The sequence below is a fragment of the Geospiza fortis genome, unplaced genomic scaffold, assembly GCF_000277835.1.
Source record: "Geospiza fortis unplaced genomic scaffold, GeoFor_1.0 scaffold66, whole genome shotgun sequence".
NCBI lineage: Eukaryota > Metazoa > Chordata > Aves > Passeriformes > Thraupidae > Geospiza > Geospiza fortis.
In genome coordinates this window covers 8336155-8351313 of record NW_005054312.1, presented here as the reverse complement: position 1 = coordinate 8351313, position 15159 = coordinate 8336155, and the positions used below count along the sequence as shown (strand labels likewise).

Here is a 15159-nt window from a genome sequence, read left to right as displayed (position 1 = left end):
GAAACAGATGCCTACTTACAACTGTAGCACATATCATGCCACAAAGTTTCAAATTAAGTTCTTTAATAAAGAATATACTTGTATTGTCATCCCAAAAAGCGAACTACCTAACAAGCTGATGAGACCTTATCACGCAAGAAAACTCGCCTAAAATTAAAGATGACACAATCATTATTTTTGTTCTGCAGCACACCAATGTCTTCCTCAACTTGCCAGTCACACAAAGAAACATCTCTGCTCTCCCAAAACCAGAAAGACTTTACCTAGATTTGATAGTCATAACTCACAGAGCTTCCTCATGCATGAAGAGAATTTAAAATCACATAGCCTGAAGCGAACCTGACTAGCTTCAGAACAGGACCTGCACTCACTTTCAATTTCAACCAGAAACAACTTTCCCAGCAAGGAGCCAACTGCACTTACACCAGGAGAAGTAGAGAGCTCACCAATCTGCTCAAACATGTAACAGTAATATGTTGCTTACACCTCTATCTGCAAACATTACACAAGAGAAAAACCTACAGGATTTCCAGTTAGAACTGGTCTTCAGCTATGTCTGTTCTTGCTGGGCTACATGAATAACTGCCCTCTCTGTTACACTGTATTTTACATGTTGAAATACACCATTTTTTAGCTAAGTGACCCGCAGGAGCAAAGGTGGGTGGAATAGCCATCACATTCAAAATTGCATTAGCACCTGAGACAGGCAATGTATGTGCTGACAGACATCATCATACTTATTAATCACCGAGAAGCCTGCTCTAGGCTAACTAAGAAAGCAGCATCCCAACTGAACCACCAGTGTGGAAAACATACGGATAGAAAAGGAGAGCAGATGCTAAGCTTAACAGTGCCTCTCAAGACCTACAGAAAAAGAATCAACACCCTCTATTTTCTAGCAATTCAAAGCAAATCTTACAGCCCCAAGTGCTCATATTTTAGGTGTTTCATAACACATTATTCTCAGAGGCTGACTCGATGTCTACCTGACCAGCTACCTTAGGTAGCTTGTGACCTGGCCCCAGCCCTTGGAAAGTCACTGGCACACTTCCATGGGTCACATTCAGCAGGTGTCCCTATGGATCCTTGTCTCATGCACCACACTCCTGGTGGAATTCATTTAAGCAATTAGCAGAAACTTTTGTAATGCCATTCCTGTGAGGTAAAATAGTCGGTGTATGCCCAAGCCCTTCAAAGGCCATAAAGATGGCTGGAAACAAGAAAGGGATGAAGAGATTGTAGAACCCCCAAGACATGACATGGTCAGATGAATGCTGGACTGCATGGCAGGCATTTCAAACAGGAACAGGGTTTTTCAAAGAACACGACTCCCTGCACCCAGGGGTTCAAAAATTAATACCAAGGACTCTCTGCAGCACCTCTGTCAAAAAGTTGTTCTTACACAGTGACAAGACAGAGATAATGAGAAAAGATAAACAGGAATCCAAACAAGCAAGAAGTATGCACAAGTGCATGGAAATATGCTGGAAACCAACGTTATGTTCAACATTTCACTCCAAGGGTTCCTAAACAGATGAAACAGAATGACACTGTGCACCCTGAGCCTGAGCTGGAGGGCTCTTCACAGTTCAACAGCACATGTAAGCTGCACTGAGAGCACATGAAGTTTGTAAGCGAAAGCTTTAGTCTTTCACAGGTGTATCTCCATATATACTTTAATAGGTACCTTCTCATTTGAGATACTGAAGAAGCCAAGAAACCCTAGAAGTCCAAAGTTCTTCAAGAATTTGGGTCTGCTGATACTTCATTTCTCCCAGGAGTATAATCAATTCGTTTATTCCTTAGCTTTTTGCAGCCAAAATGCCAAATGATTTTGAGAAGCAACCATGTATACTACCATTTGGTGTTACAGGGCTTCAACATTTACTCATGACATTAAAAAAAAAAAACAAAAACCTATATACCTGCTGGAAGAATCTATACATTGTTTCTGAGCTCCATCATGAAGAGAGCCTGAAAAGGCCCCACAGCTAAATGTATACATATAAAATGAGCCAAAGAAACTGACTTTTAAGTATCAGTAAAACAAGCAACTAGTTCAAAGAAGAGAGATAGAAAGAGCACAAGGAAACCAACAGACCAAACCAGCCAATCCAGTCTCTGAAAAAAAAAAGGCAATTATAATCAGAATTATTTATCCAGACTCTTGGTTTCCTCCTCTGAACAGTGCCCTTATTAAATTCCATCATGGAAACCGAACAAGACACATTGCTGTTTGAATCTGCTCACAGACACAGACTCCTTGAGCCACCCTACGAGCAGCTTCACAGGTCAGGTCTCACAGGACATGAAGCCTGCTGCCAGACGGTCAGGTGTTATAAGTGAGCAAAGAATGAAAACCTCAGCTACCACACGGTCTTTAAAGAAATAGTATCAGCCCTTCTTCCTGACAACCTGCAGAACAGAAACTTCTCACACTTCTCTAGAAAATACTTTTTTTTCCTAGTCAACAAGATCTGATAAAGCTGTGGCTACTGCAGTTTCAAAATCAGATAGAAGATGATCTCGTCCCAATTAAGGGCAAACTGACATGGTCTCAACAAGGAAGACGTAGGAAAATGGCTTGGGGAAGCAAAGCTCTTTCTCTCTCAAGTTTCTCTTACCTCAGGAGTACTTAAAGACTCTTGGAACTCCAAGGTATAAAGCCAAAGGTCAGTGAGATGCTTGCCTATAAAGGAAGTTAAAGGAGAGTTTCTGGTAAGTTCAGAAGCACAGTACCTTGCTCAGTCTCAGTCACTGAGAGCAGTGAGTTTGAACAAAAAGGATAAATTGATCCTGCAAGAGATTCAGTATGGAACTCCAAACAGCGTATCAGTGCATGATAAAAGAGTTTTACTTCCAAACCTTGTTTCTTAACTTCTGACTAGGGAACATCAAGAAGACTGAATTTATCAAAACCATATCAACCCATTAGCCTTTTAACAACAGGCAGCTTGTCTGGATGGTATTTCTATTTAAGCAACTCTGGAAAACAGCAAGTTTATGTTCACCTAGTACCAGAGACTGAGCACAAAAGCTGAAACTGCAAGCCTGTTAAGCATTCAAGACAGCAGAACAAGAGTTGAAAATCATCTATTTAAAATAAGCATAAACAACTAACTTAATTAACATAGATTTTGGCTTCCTCCCTGCCCAACCCTGTAGTGTGAGCATTTTTTCCTCAAAGCTAGTTATACAAGTTATGATCAACTCGTTCAGCATTTATTGCCAGTGTTTTCATACAGAAAAAAAACTAATGTTCTTTAAAGGCCAAATTTCAAAACAGCACTTTTAATGAAGAAAGTAATCCACATTACTTAAATTTCTTGAATTGACACTAAATACACACCAGTGTGGTCGAAACATATAGGTGAGAACAGAAATAAGGAAAATTCTCACAACTTAGCAAAGAAGTACTTTTAAAAAATAAACATGGGGAAGACAAGAAACCACCCAAACCAACAACCTAACACTGTCCTCTAATCCTATTCTGACACTCCACGTGGTAAATTTAATTTAGCAGTTAACATGACCACTGGATGCAAGCCATTCCACGTTTTGAAGATGTAACACATTTTGTTGAAGCTAAAAGTACAAATAAGAAAACTGTAAAAGTAAGGTGATGGGTGTTGGTTTGAGAGGAACGGCGTGGTTGTTTAGGGTGTTTTTATGGCTGTGATTTTTTTTTTAATTCAAAACATGCGGGAACAGCAAAACAGTTGGTTCCAATGTAATTACTGTGTGATTTATATACAACGAAGGAAGACAATCAGGAGCAAGGTAAAGGACTTCAATTAAGCTACCAGTGAAAATAATCCAGTAAAAATGGAAAAATCAGATTTTATGCAAAAGTTAAAAACAATTTTGTAAAGTACACAGACACTGAGGTCTGAAGAATGTAAAAGCTTCACTTTGAACCAGGTTACCACCAGATAAGAGTTGTGTACCCCTAATCCACTATCTCCATAGGACTACAACACTGAAGCTGAACTGTATGGCCACATAACCTTATTTAGCAGAACTCACATCACTTTTTCAGCCTCCAGACCTTACTCAAGATGAATACCAAACTCTTCAATTATTATATTGAAATGAGCTAAAGAAGGCAAGGGAGATTCAGCACAGGCTCATAAATGCAATGGAACTGCTTCATGCTTTTTGTCTCACTGCCTAGTGGTGACTCTAAGGGATGAAGAGTGATGTACCCTGTCAAGTTTGGTCACCTAAGTCAGTGACTGCTCTTGAGGCAGTGTCGAGAGAAGCAGCTTCCTGTACATCATCCCCAAGCATTTAACGTTTCCAATGGAAAACATGGAAATTCTGAAGGCTTGGTCCTTTAGTCCCATGTAATCAGACAAAACCACCCATATCACACACCTGCTTGTAACTTCACTAAGAGCAGCAAACAGACCACAACGTATCTCACTTCCTAAATCATTTGCACATCTGGAGACACATTGGAAGTGCTCTCAGTATCCCCTAGCATGATGCTGGTGCTTTGGGGAACCAGGAAACAACACTGACTGCAGCAGCAACATGATTGGGAGTCTGGCTTCAGGTTGGAACAGTAACAACTTGGTATGTGAGATAGGATAAAGAGCAGATTAGCCACTAAGGCATGTGACTTCAAGATTCAGAGCTCAGCCTAGGGAAAAGCGCCCAAAAATAAGAAATGGTAAGACAGGCAAGAACTCATTTGGCATTTTACAAGTGTCAATTTTAATCTCTAGTGTTTGTAAACTTTCAGCCCAGGAAGTGTAGCTTGCAAAATTAGTTTTGTTTTTTACCAGAGCAAACAAACAAAGGCTGATATAACAGGATTTGTACAAGAAGCAACAAAACTTTTTAGAACAGTGATACTTGACAAGAACATACTCTCTAAGACATGGGGTTTCTTTTATTAACTGCTAAGCTGCTATTCTGTTGGGATAAGAGCTACAAAATCGATGAAAGAAGGACAACTGAGCCTGTAAAAAGGGTTGGAAGCTCTGAAAACATCCTGCTTTCTCTGGGAAATCCAAGAGAATGAAAAAAAATACTTTTGGGTAAAGCCACTGAGGACACCTCCAGAGCTACATGGTATACTGTCCTTCAAATCCCTAGTGACAAGAAAACATTTCAGAGGAACACTGGACAAACACATTAGCGGATTCAGTTGTAAGCTTTTAAGAAACAGTCTTCAGTTCTTTCAGACATTCCTGACTTGACAGCTTACAGAGCCAACAACCCTATTCCCAAGATGGTGGGCATTCACAAACTGCAGGACTTTATACACTCAGAAAAAACCTACAAACCAAAACACAAAAACCCAGCAAGTAAAGTAACAGTCATGTTCTTGTCATCACGCTACCATAAGATCATTAACTCAATATAAAGAAGATGGAAAAAAAGGACATTTCAACATCAACCTATATATTTCACTTTTTTTTAAGGTTTTTTTCTTCAATCAATATACTCTGGACAAATCAAATTTACAAACTCTTCAACTGGAAGTATTAGGCAGAAAAAGTTCTTACAGAGAAGACACTCGTGCATATAAAAGTACAGACCTGGCTTCCAAGGTAAGGGGAAGAACTTCAGTAAGTGATCATCAACCTACAATGGGCTGCAAAAATACAAACCTCTTACATGTTTCCAACACAGCACAGCAGAACAGTGGCACAGCTACTTTCACAGGGCATCTTCAAACAAATCAGAACAAGGGAACAGGAAATTTTTGCCACCATAACTGGCTGTTCTATTTTAAGTGTACCTCCATACACAAACTATGTAACTAATATGACTCCATGGCACTGAAGCAGAAGATGCCCAAACATAAGCTGCAAATCTTCAATTCTACTACATCATAATATCTGGGTACTAGCACCTAGCATTTTGGAAGCAGTAGTTTTTTCACACCTGCTTTCCCCTCACCTTCCCTCAAAGCCATTAAAACAACAGTAAGGAGCGCTAGAAAGACTACAGTTTACTAGATGGAAAAAGATAATCTAAGCATCACAGCCACAGTAACAAGCACGTGTCATCACTGCACCAAAAAGATAAACAAGAACTATGCTAATGCCTGGACTTTAATTATAACAACATCAGAAACTTTCTCAATAGGACAATATGATAGAGGCAGAAGGTGTGCATCTGGTAGGAGTTGTAAGCCTCACCTAAGTACTTCCCATAGTGCTGCAAGATTATTAACCACTGTTCTTGAAGACTGCCTGTAACTGTTATCCAAGTCTGAGAAAGGAAGAAATACATGATGGCCTTTGTGTAGCTTTTTGATTCAAAATAGTAATTAAATAAGTATTTTAGCAGACAACCTATCAACATAAAACAACATCCATGAAAGTAGCCTTTCCAACTATTAAACAATGACTACATCATTTCCACAGCAAAAAGCCTAAGAACTAACAACCTGTGCAAAACCTGCAGACTATCATTCATGCAACAGAAGAAAAATCCTTTCAGCATATATTCTTAGCTTGATTAACTGATGAAAATACAAAGACACTTCAAACTGAACAGTAAGAATATCTACCTGGACTGTGCTACTGTGACCAACAGCAGGGAGGGAAGAGGAAAAACTCCAATATCCTTCTTAAAGGTGGATGTTGCACTCTCCAGCAAAAACGAAAGATCCCTTTGGGGTAAGTCTACAGTTATTAGGACCACACTGCTTCAATTTCATGTGCAGCTGATGCTTTCAGGCTATACCAACAACTATTTATGTCATGTGACAACAGCAATTAATCTAGCAGTCATTTTTGAATCAATTAGTTCATTGCATACATGCAATTTGCTTAACTGATACTGTGTGCATGTGACTGTGCTGCACAGGTGAACTGTCCTTTAAAAATAGTCACAGCAACAGTTTGAAGGGCTGAGAGTCTGTTTCCCATGATGTGCTGCCAGGAAACTCCAGCTCTTACTATTGCACTGTGTATTATTGCAATACAATTCCTGTCCTTAGAAACTTATATCCAGTTTCTCCATTGAGCTATCAATTCAGATCTTGCAGGCAGACAAGCTTAAGAGAGATCTATAGAACACAGTTATCATCAGTGATACATCTGTAACAGAGGGAGAAATACAAACAGCTAAACCCCGAGACCACACAGAAGGCACAATCAAAGCATTCACACGGATGTGTAACAGTGCAAAAGTAGGTGCAACCCTGGTAAGCAAGTTTCCAGCTGGCACACTCATTGATCTCATCCATACAGACACGTCTGAGTAGCCATTCCTTCAGCAGGGGTCTGCCAGAACTTCAGATCGAGCAGCACCAACACTGAACTGCTCAGGAGCTACATATTTCTTCCATTGTTTAAGGGTAAGGAAGGAAAAATAAAGCATCCAGCACATGGAATAAACACAAAGTTACCAAACACTGGCTTCTGCCTTTGAATAATTTCAAATGACTACTGGTTTCAAACTTACAATTAGTTAACTCTTTAAGCTAGAAAACGGTGCCTATTACCAACCTGTTCTAGAGCACAAATACACGAGACTGATGGAAAGCCCTGTGATGGAGCACTGTGAGAGGCTGCATTTGTAGTGCTGAGTTCCAGACCCACATGCAACACCATTTTAAAGGCAGAAGCTACTCACAAATTTGCATTCTTTCACTTTCTTAAAACATGCACAAAATTCCACGGTTTGGCTGATTTACATCAACTAAGAAGATGAATTCTTTTCTAGAAAAATAAAGACAAGTTACCTAGTATTCATTTTGTGTGTCTGAAAACCTAAATAGGGATCAAGAACCAAACTAGTTGCTAGGTCATCATTTTCACAGAGTTCCTTGGCAGACATTCCAGAGGAAGGCACGTAACGACTTTGTCCCTCAAATCCTGAAGCACCGCTACCTGCAAACAAGAGAGCACAAATTAGATATCACTTAAGGGATGTTACAGAGCCCAGCTACATTTGGGGACAGACAGACACACAGGCTGGAGGCAAAAAATACAGAACAGTTGAGGAAGATGACGAAGTACCTGGAGAAGCAGAATAAAGGACTGTAAAGGACATCTGAATAAAGGACTAATTTGCATTTAATCCTTCATCCCAGACCAATAGCAAAATCAGAATCCATATTCCTTAAGACCTTTTTTAAGGTTTTAAAGAGAATGGCTGCAGAATGGCTAATGATGTGACTTGATTAAAAAATGGGGTTTACTTCTACAAGTGTATTCACTGAAAGTTGGGCAAGTACTTCAAATGATGTTATCCACTTCAAATCATACTAGTTGTCACTTAGTGCCAATCATGCAGTTTATAATTACAACAGTTCAGAATTAATTTACACCCAGTGATTCTTACTTGACTTTTAAAGTGATCTGAAGAAATCTATATTCCTGAAGGGAGTTAACACATCCAGAAAACACATAACTAATATTTTTATGTTAGCTCCATGCTGACTGCAGACCTCCCTCATGAATTAGGTAAGACAGAAGCCTGGCTGGCAAACCAGGAAGTGAATCATAGCACTAAGCAGCAGACACATGTACATACATCTGCTTGATCTTCTCTCAACTCCATTTTTGCCCGTCTTTGGATTCTCCTTTCCTGCATGCTGCAATTTGGTCTGCCCGTGGTCATTAGACGACTTGCTTCCACTTCTCCGGCCATTCACTACCATGTTCTTGGATTCTCCCAGCCACTTCATACCCACAGACAATCTGACTCAGTTGCATTTAGTCACTTTTCAAAAGGCTTGGAGAAGTGGATGAATAAATTCAGTTCCAATTCCTACTGGAAGTAAAACAATCATGATTAGAACTTACTGGGAAACTGTTTTCAAGAGACAGAGTTTAAAAAAAATAGTAATAATACCCCAACAATAATAATAATATAGTAGTAAAAGAAAATGGAAACACACCCTCACCCCCACTCCCCACAAAGAAAAAGTGGGGAAAGGTAGGAGGAAAGATGGCAACCTGCATTTGCATCAGGAAGAAAGAAAAGCTGTTCATTAGCACCAGCACACAGAACTGTGAACAGGTGAAGTACTGTCCTACAACTTACAATGGCATCTGGCAGCAAGGACGGAATTCTGGAGCTGATAAATTGCTAATGGCAGCTCATTTTTAAGAGCTGGACTATACCCACACATATACCTGTACAAGCATACGTACACTTGGGTTAACATGCCCAGAGCTATGTGACTCCAGACCCAGAGCATTTTCAAATACACATCCAATAAAGATTCTATCTCCTAATACATAAAACTAATAATCTACTGGGAACTCTACAGCAAAGACCATTTCACATGCATCCTCCAAGAACTAAAGATGAGCACAGTTTAGAAGAAAAAAGGAAAAAACCCAACCAGAAAATGGACATTTTTGGAATGGTGTTAGGGGAAAAATGTTAGATCTTTATTCAAAAATCAGAGCTCAAGAAACCCTCAATGATGACCTAGAGAACCCAGGCTACTATTCCTACTATTCCATTTTACAAAACAAACCTGTCACAACACACCTGGTTCAACATGCCAATACTAAGTGGGGTCACGAGCAGAGTTGCTATTTTACAGTACATAAATGTCTAGCAAAGCACATGCTAGTTTTTGCCTGTAGTCTCAATGTCTTTTGCATAAATAACTATAAGAAAGCTAATAATGTTTTTGTACACAGTTGCGTCTCACTCTGTATAACTTGCAGGAAAAGATCTGATTTACAAAATTATTTTACAATTGCACTTACACATTAGTAATTCATTCTCTTGATTTTAATTCACCCTTCTCCCTACTGCTTCCTCACAAAGAAATAAATTGTGCCTTTTCACTTTACTGCAATTATATAAAAAAAGCAATGCTCTGCTCACAGCTGGTAACAGGCCATTGCAACACACATTTCAATCTGATGGAAGAAATGGAACAACAAACTAAGAGATGTTAGAAATACTGTCTAATGTAGAAATTCTGCTTTTTATCAGGTAAGAGCAGTAAATTACTAGATTTCTGTTAGACACCTATGTGATCCAGCTACTTAAAGAAATGTTTATGACCAGATGATTTGTAATTAAGTTATTTACAAAGATGCAGAAGATTGAGGCAATTAAGGAAACACAGTAAAGACAAGTGTGTTGTATATTAACAGACACATTGGCTTAAGCATCTTACTAGAACATATCACCCAGAAATGGACAGGTTTTAGAACCTTTTACAAATTCACACAGAAGGGCAGTAAAGACTATCAACAAAGTGTAACAGAATCACACTGAGCAAAAACTGGCTCAGTTACTGCATCAATATAAAGAAAAAGAACTGAAATAGTTTCAGTGGACAAAGAACTTTCTTGCTGCCAGTAATAGAAGGGATTTTCTTTAACCTGAAGATTAATTCTAGTCATTCAACTATAGGTAGACCTAGCTCTTTTACAAAGTGCCATCAAAACACCCTTGGATAGGCTTTTTTTTATTTCATAGAGCTTGCCTGATAACATACACATGTAAGTTTATCATAACATACATCTGAAAAAAACCCCAACCCAACAAAACTTCAAAAACAACCAAACAATCCCCTTAAACTTCCTTGTTAAGCATCCCACCTGTCAGAAGAGCAACTCTGTGAAGATCTGCCACTGACTGGCTCTGATGTAAACTCTCAAACTTCTCTTTTCCTAAATCTCAATCTATTAATTTTACAGGTCTATATACTCTAATTAACCCACATTCTGCCATGTTTTTGTAACATTGGTAATGAAAAGCGTTAGAACAGAAACTACATTAAAGACTTGCACAAAATTCAGTCTTGGTGTCTTTGTACACCAGAACTGAACTCCACATTGTGCTGTGCTACAGCTCAGAAGCAGGACAGGTGAATGAAACTCCCATGAAGCCAGAGTGTAGGTGAATGCTGTATTGCATCCAGCAGTCTGGGGGAAATGCTTACTGTGGTACTTTCTGACAATCACCAGGTCCAGCAGCCACAGTGGGCTGAAGGAAAGGCGTTCTCTGCATGGAGAAGGAAACCCATCTCTCACAAGGGCCCTTTGGGCAGGGTGAGTACTGTCTGTGCTAACACACTTCTCACTGTGCTTAACCAGTAACAGCAATGACAAGGAAGGGACCACTGCAAAGGTAAGCAGCAATTCTGTGGCCACAGAATGATACTCAAACTGTACTTAACATTAGGAAAAACACTTTGTTCTGCTCCAAAAGAGATTGATATAGACAGCAACATAAGTCCTCCTCAAACAAAATCAGGCCATTTAGTGATGCATAGCAAAATTCTGGTAAAAAATCATTATTTGTTTGGGCTCATCAGCCTAATGAGCAAGAAAACATTGCCTCTACTGCTGCCTCTATTTTCTAATATCAGCCAAATAACAAACTTGAAGACTGCAAGTGTGCTTCTTCAGCCACCATTCAATAGGACAAGAGGCAGTGGGCTGAAACAGATGCACAGAAGTTCCACCTGAATACGAAGAAGAACATCTTTACTGTGCAGGTGAACAAGCACTGGAACAGGCTGCCCAGGGAGGGTGTGGAGTCTCCCTCACTGGAAATATTCAGGATCTATCTGGACACAGCTCTCTGCCATGTGCTCTGGGATGGCCCTGCTTGAGCAGGGATGGTGGGCCAGAGGACCCACTGAGCTCCCTTCCAGCCTGACCCATTCTGCGACTCTGTGATTCCTTCCCCCAGTACCCAAAACCAGCTTTCCAGACATGATACCAAAAGCCAGAAACAACAGCAAGGATTCTTTTCCCCATGAATATCTCAGCTGCTAATGCCAACAGAAAACCCGAAAGGAAGCAAGAGATGCACCACTAGCCACCACCATGTGGTACTTATATCTTCTGATGTGATTTGTTCTCACTGCTTTCTACATCAGATTCATACTGACAAGTCCTTTAGGAACTGAGGGAGAAAAGGCAGAGATGAACACTGTCTTCCCATTCAGGAAAACACTCAAATATACTTACACCACCACATATTTCGAAACTCTTGCTACAGAGCTCTGCCATCAAAATCTAACACCACACCTGGACCACTCAGGACTTCAGGTTTACTATAACCGTGAAGTTTACCAGCACAATTAGAGCTTCCAAGGCACCTTTTGTATTTCAGTATAAATAACACAATGCTGCTTTAACCCTTTATTAATAACACCACTACTCTTTAAATCCCACTGCCTTTAGCAACTGTATTATGCTAGTTTGACAGGCACATTTCCTCAAATGCCAAAATATAGCTCAATTGCATTTGGTACCTCTCACTGAGGTATTTGGCATTTCATTGCAACAGTACTCTTAAAAATGAAAACTGAAGCACAAACACAATTAATACAGACAGACAACAGACCTTCTTTAAAATATAGCTTATGGATTTTTTAAAAAATTATTTTTAAGAACTCAAACACCTACAGTCTGGCTTTTTTGTTTTTAATTAACAATAGCTGCAAGAAAGTTTTCCTCAACAAGACAGTGACCTAAAGCAAATATAAGACACACAAAAAACCCAAAAAAACCAACCAAACAACCAAACAAAAAAAAAAAAAAACAAAAAAACCAACCAAAAAAAAAAAACCAACCCAAAAAAACCCCAAAAACAAACAAACAAACAAACAAAACCCCCAAAAACCAAAAAAACCAAACCACCCCAAAACAAAAAACCCAGCCTCAGCTCTTCTGGACAAATCAGAGGTATCAAGAGAAAAGACAAAGGCTTCATTATTGGTAACCCTACAAAAAGTAAACAGACCTTGGAATTTGGGAAGCAGAACAGAACTGTGCAACTAGTTTTCCTATGGGATCACCAGAATAAAAATGAGTGATAAAAATCAAAGCTGAAGGAAAACTTGCACAGCTTTAAGGAGCTATTCAGAACAGTCTCAAGTCTTGTTGAGGAGACTTGAGAGTACTGAATCTGGAGGTTCAGTAAACCAGACTCCCAGAAAACATTTCTGATTGGTTCTTTTCAGCTAATTAGTGCTGAGAATAAGCTCAGTGCAGAACTGGACACGGATTAATAGTGGCATGGGGAGACTGTAAGACTGTGTCACAACTGACTCAGGTCAGTCCAGACTGTTGAAGAACTGCAGCCCCAGGATGCAGGTCTGGGAGAGCACACCTGGATCCAAAACTGACCCGAACCCAGGCTCCAGTCTCTCACCAATAGCTTGGCCTGTACATTCATTCCCGTTTTTTCTTGTGCAGCCACGCGATTTTTGTGCGTCAATTTGGATACTAATCCAAGCACAGCACAGGCACAGCAGCAATCCAGTACCAGCACAAAATGAGTGTCAAAGAGCAAATTACACTTGAGCAGCTCCTGCCCCTCCTCCTCTGCCCTGCCATGTCCTTCACGGGGTACTCTCTCAGGGTGGGGCTGAGCACAGCACCCCAAAGCCTGTGTGAGTCCCTCAAGTCACTGCAACAACTCCAGCGTTCAGCAGTCACAGAGACAATATAAAAGTTCTGCTGCTTCCAGGAGAGGGAGAACATCCTTCCTCCCACTTGCCAATTCACACAAACACTTCCACCAATGCCAGTGCTCCGTGGACTTCTCCAGAGCCCAAATTAGCTCTGTATGTGTGCAGCTATGTGACTTACACAGGTTCAGGTTCAGTTTGGGGCAGCCCCACCATGGCTGGGTCAAACAGTTCAATGAAGACTCCAAACCAGTATAACTCCAAAAGGAGCACTGCTGCTCCCCCAGCTGCTTGCACTCTCTTCCATGTCATCCTCCCTCTGTGCCGGTGAAACAAATGCAGAGCCAAGTGACCTGAATGATTCAGTCACTGAATCAGGGGAGTCACCAGACAAATCTGAACCTGGCTGGCTTGAACCAAGAGTGGATGTTATGGGGCAGGGGGAACACACAAGGTCAGGGAAGTGGTCAGGAGTACTTAAGCTGAGACCTCTTTGCATCCTCAAACCACAGCTCTGCTTTGGCACAAGAGTATCACACCTTACACTTACTATGCTGACTTGAGCAACAGTCTGTTGCCTTAAAGCATGTGCTGTTTGCAAGGAAGAGCATACTGGGAAGTGTAGTCCTGGAATAGGATAGTGCTAAGAGAGCAAAAAAAGCATTCAAGAGCCTAATCAGTCCTGTTACTGAGTATACAAGGATACATCGTCCCACTCATTCATTTAAATGCAATACATTAAGCAATTGCTTTAAGTAAGTCTGAATTTCCGTTTGTGAGCTCCAGTGGGTATAAAGCAGAGATGTCTGTGTCTATGTGGTCCTAATAAGAAAACAGCCTGATAAAGAAACAATAACATTGAACTTTTCAACCAAGTAAGTCTTGATTTCCTCCCATATTGTTACTTGCAAGGAAGAAAGCAAAGAACTGAACAGTTCAGTATTAATGAAAATTGAAGCAGCTGCATCCGTAGTTATAGTGATCAGATTATGGAAGCAAGGCATGGCTCCATGAGAACTTATCCTACAATACATTTTAATCTCTCATTGATAAAAACCTGCCAGTATGTATTTATAGTTACACTATTAAACACTGATCATATTGCCGTCTCATATCACACAATCAATTAGGTTGGGAAAGACCTCTGAGATCATCGAGTCCAATCTGTGACTGAACACCACCCTTTCAACTAGACCATGGCACTAATTGCCACGTCCAGTCTTTCCTTGAACACCTCCAGGGACGCTGACTCCACCACCTCGCTGAGCAGCCCATTGCAATGTCTAATCATCCCTTCTGTGAAGAAATTCTTCTTGATGTCCAAGCTAAACCTCCCCCGGCACAACTTAAGACTGTCGTCTTGTCCTGAGACATGTTTCTCAGCACTGAATTTAATGCACCAGAAAACTCCACAAAGTTCTACACCTCGGGTTCTCACACTGCCTGTGACACACCCTGACAAAACACCACGCACTCTCCCTCTCACTCACCGGTTTTCGCGATTCCAAGAGTAACGTCTTAAAGGTAACTTCCCTTTAAAGTTTCAGATACAGATACTGGGCAAATACGTGCCTTTTACTCCTTCCCTAATGGCATGTATCCTCCGATAAAAAACCACAAAAACCACCCCAACCAAAAAAACATACCAAAAAAACCCCAAGGCAACTAGTCCGGCCGTTCCATCAAACCGCGGCAAGATCGAGAGGGTCCCTAAAAGCATCAACCCAGAGGCAGAACTACTGGAAGTGGCAGAAACTCCCGGCCCGGAGCGCAGGGCCGGCCCGGCGGAA

General features: G+C 40.6%; 1 protein-coding gene across 2 annotated transcripts in view; it reads right to left on the bottom strand.

Moving 5' to 3' along the window:
* Window positions 1-15118, bottom strand: part of KMT5B (lysine methyltransferase 5B) — a 26973-nt gene extending 11855 nt beyond the window's left edge. Inside the window, exons 1-3 of one of the 2 annotated variants that reach the window (XM_014306411.2) lie at window positions 15016-15118; window positions 8503-8739; window positions 7709-7856 (exon numbers count right to left, since the gene is read on the bottom strand). In XM_014306411.2, coding sequence (XP_014161886.1) covers window positions 7709-7856; window positions 8503-8656 — 302 coding nt within the window. In that variant the 5' untranslated portion in view covers window positions 8657-8739; window positions 15016-15118. Of the gene's footprint in view, window positions 1-2624; window positions 2690-7708; window positions 7857-8502; window positions 8740-15015 lie in introns of those variants that run through there. The other variant, XM_031055738.1, reaches the window with a different exon arrangement.
* Between the last annotated feature and the right edge of the window lie 41 nt (window positions 15119-15159).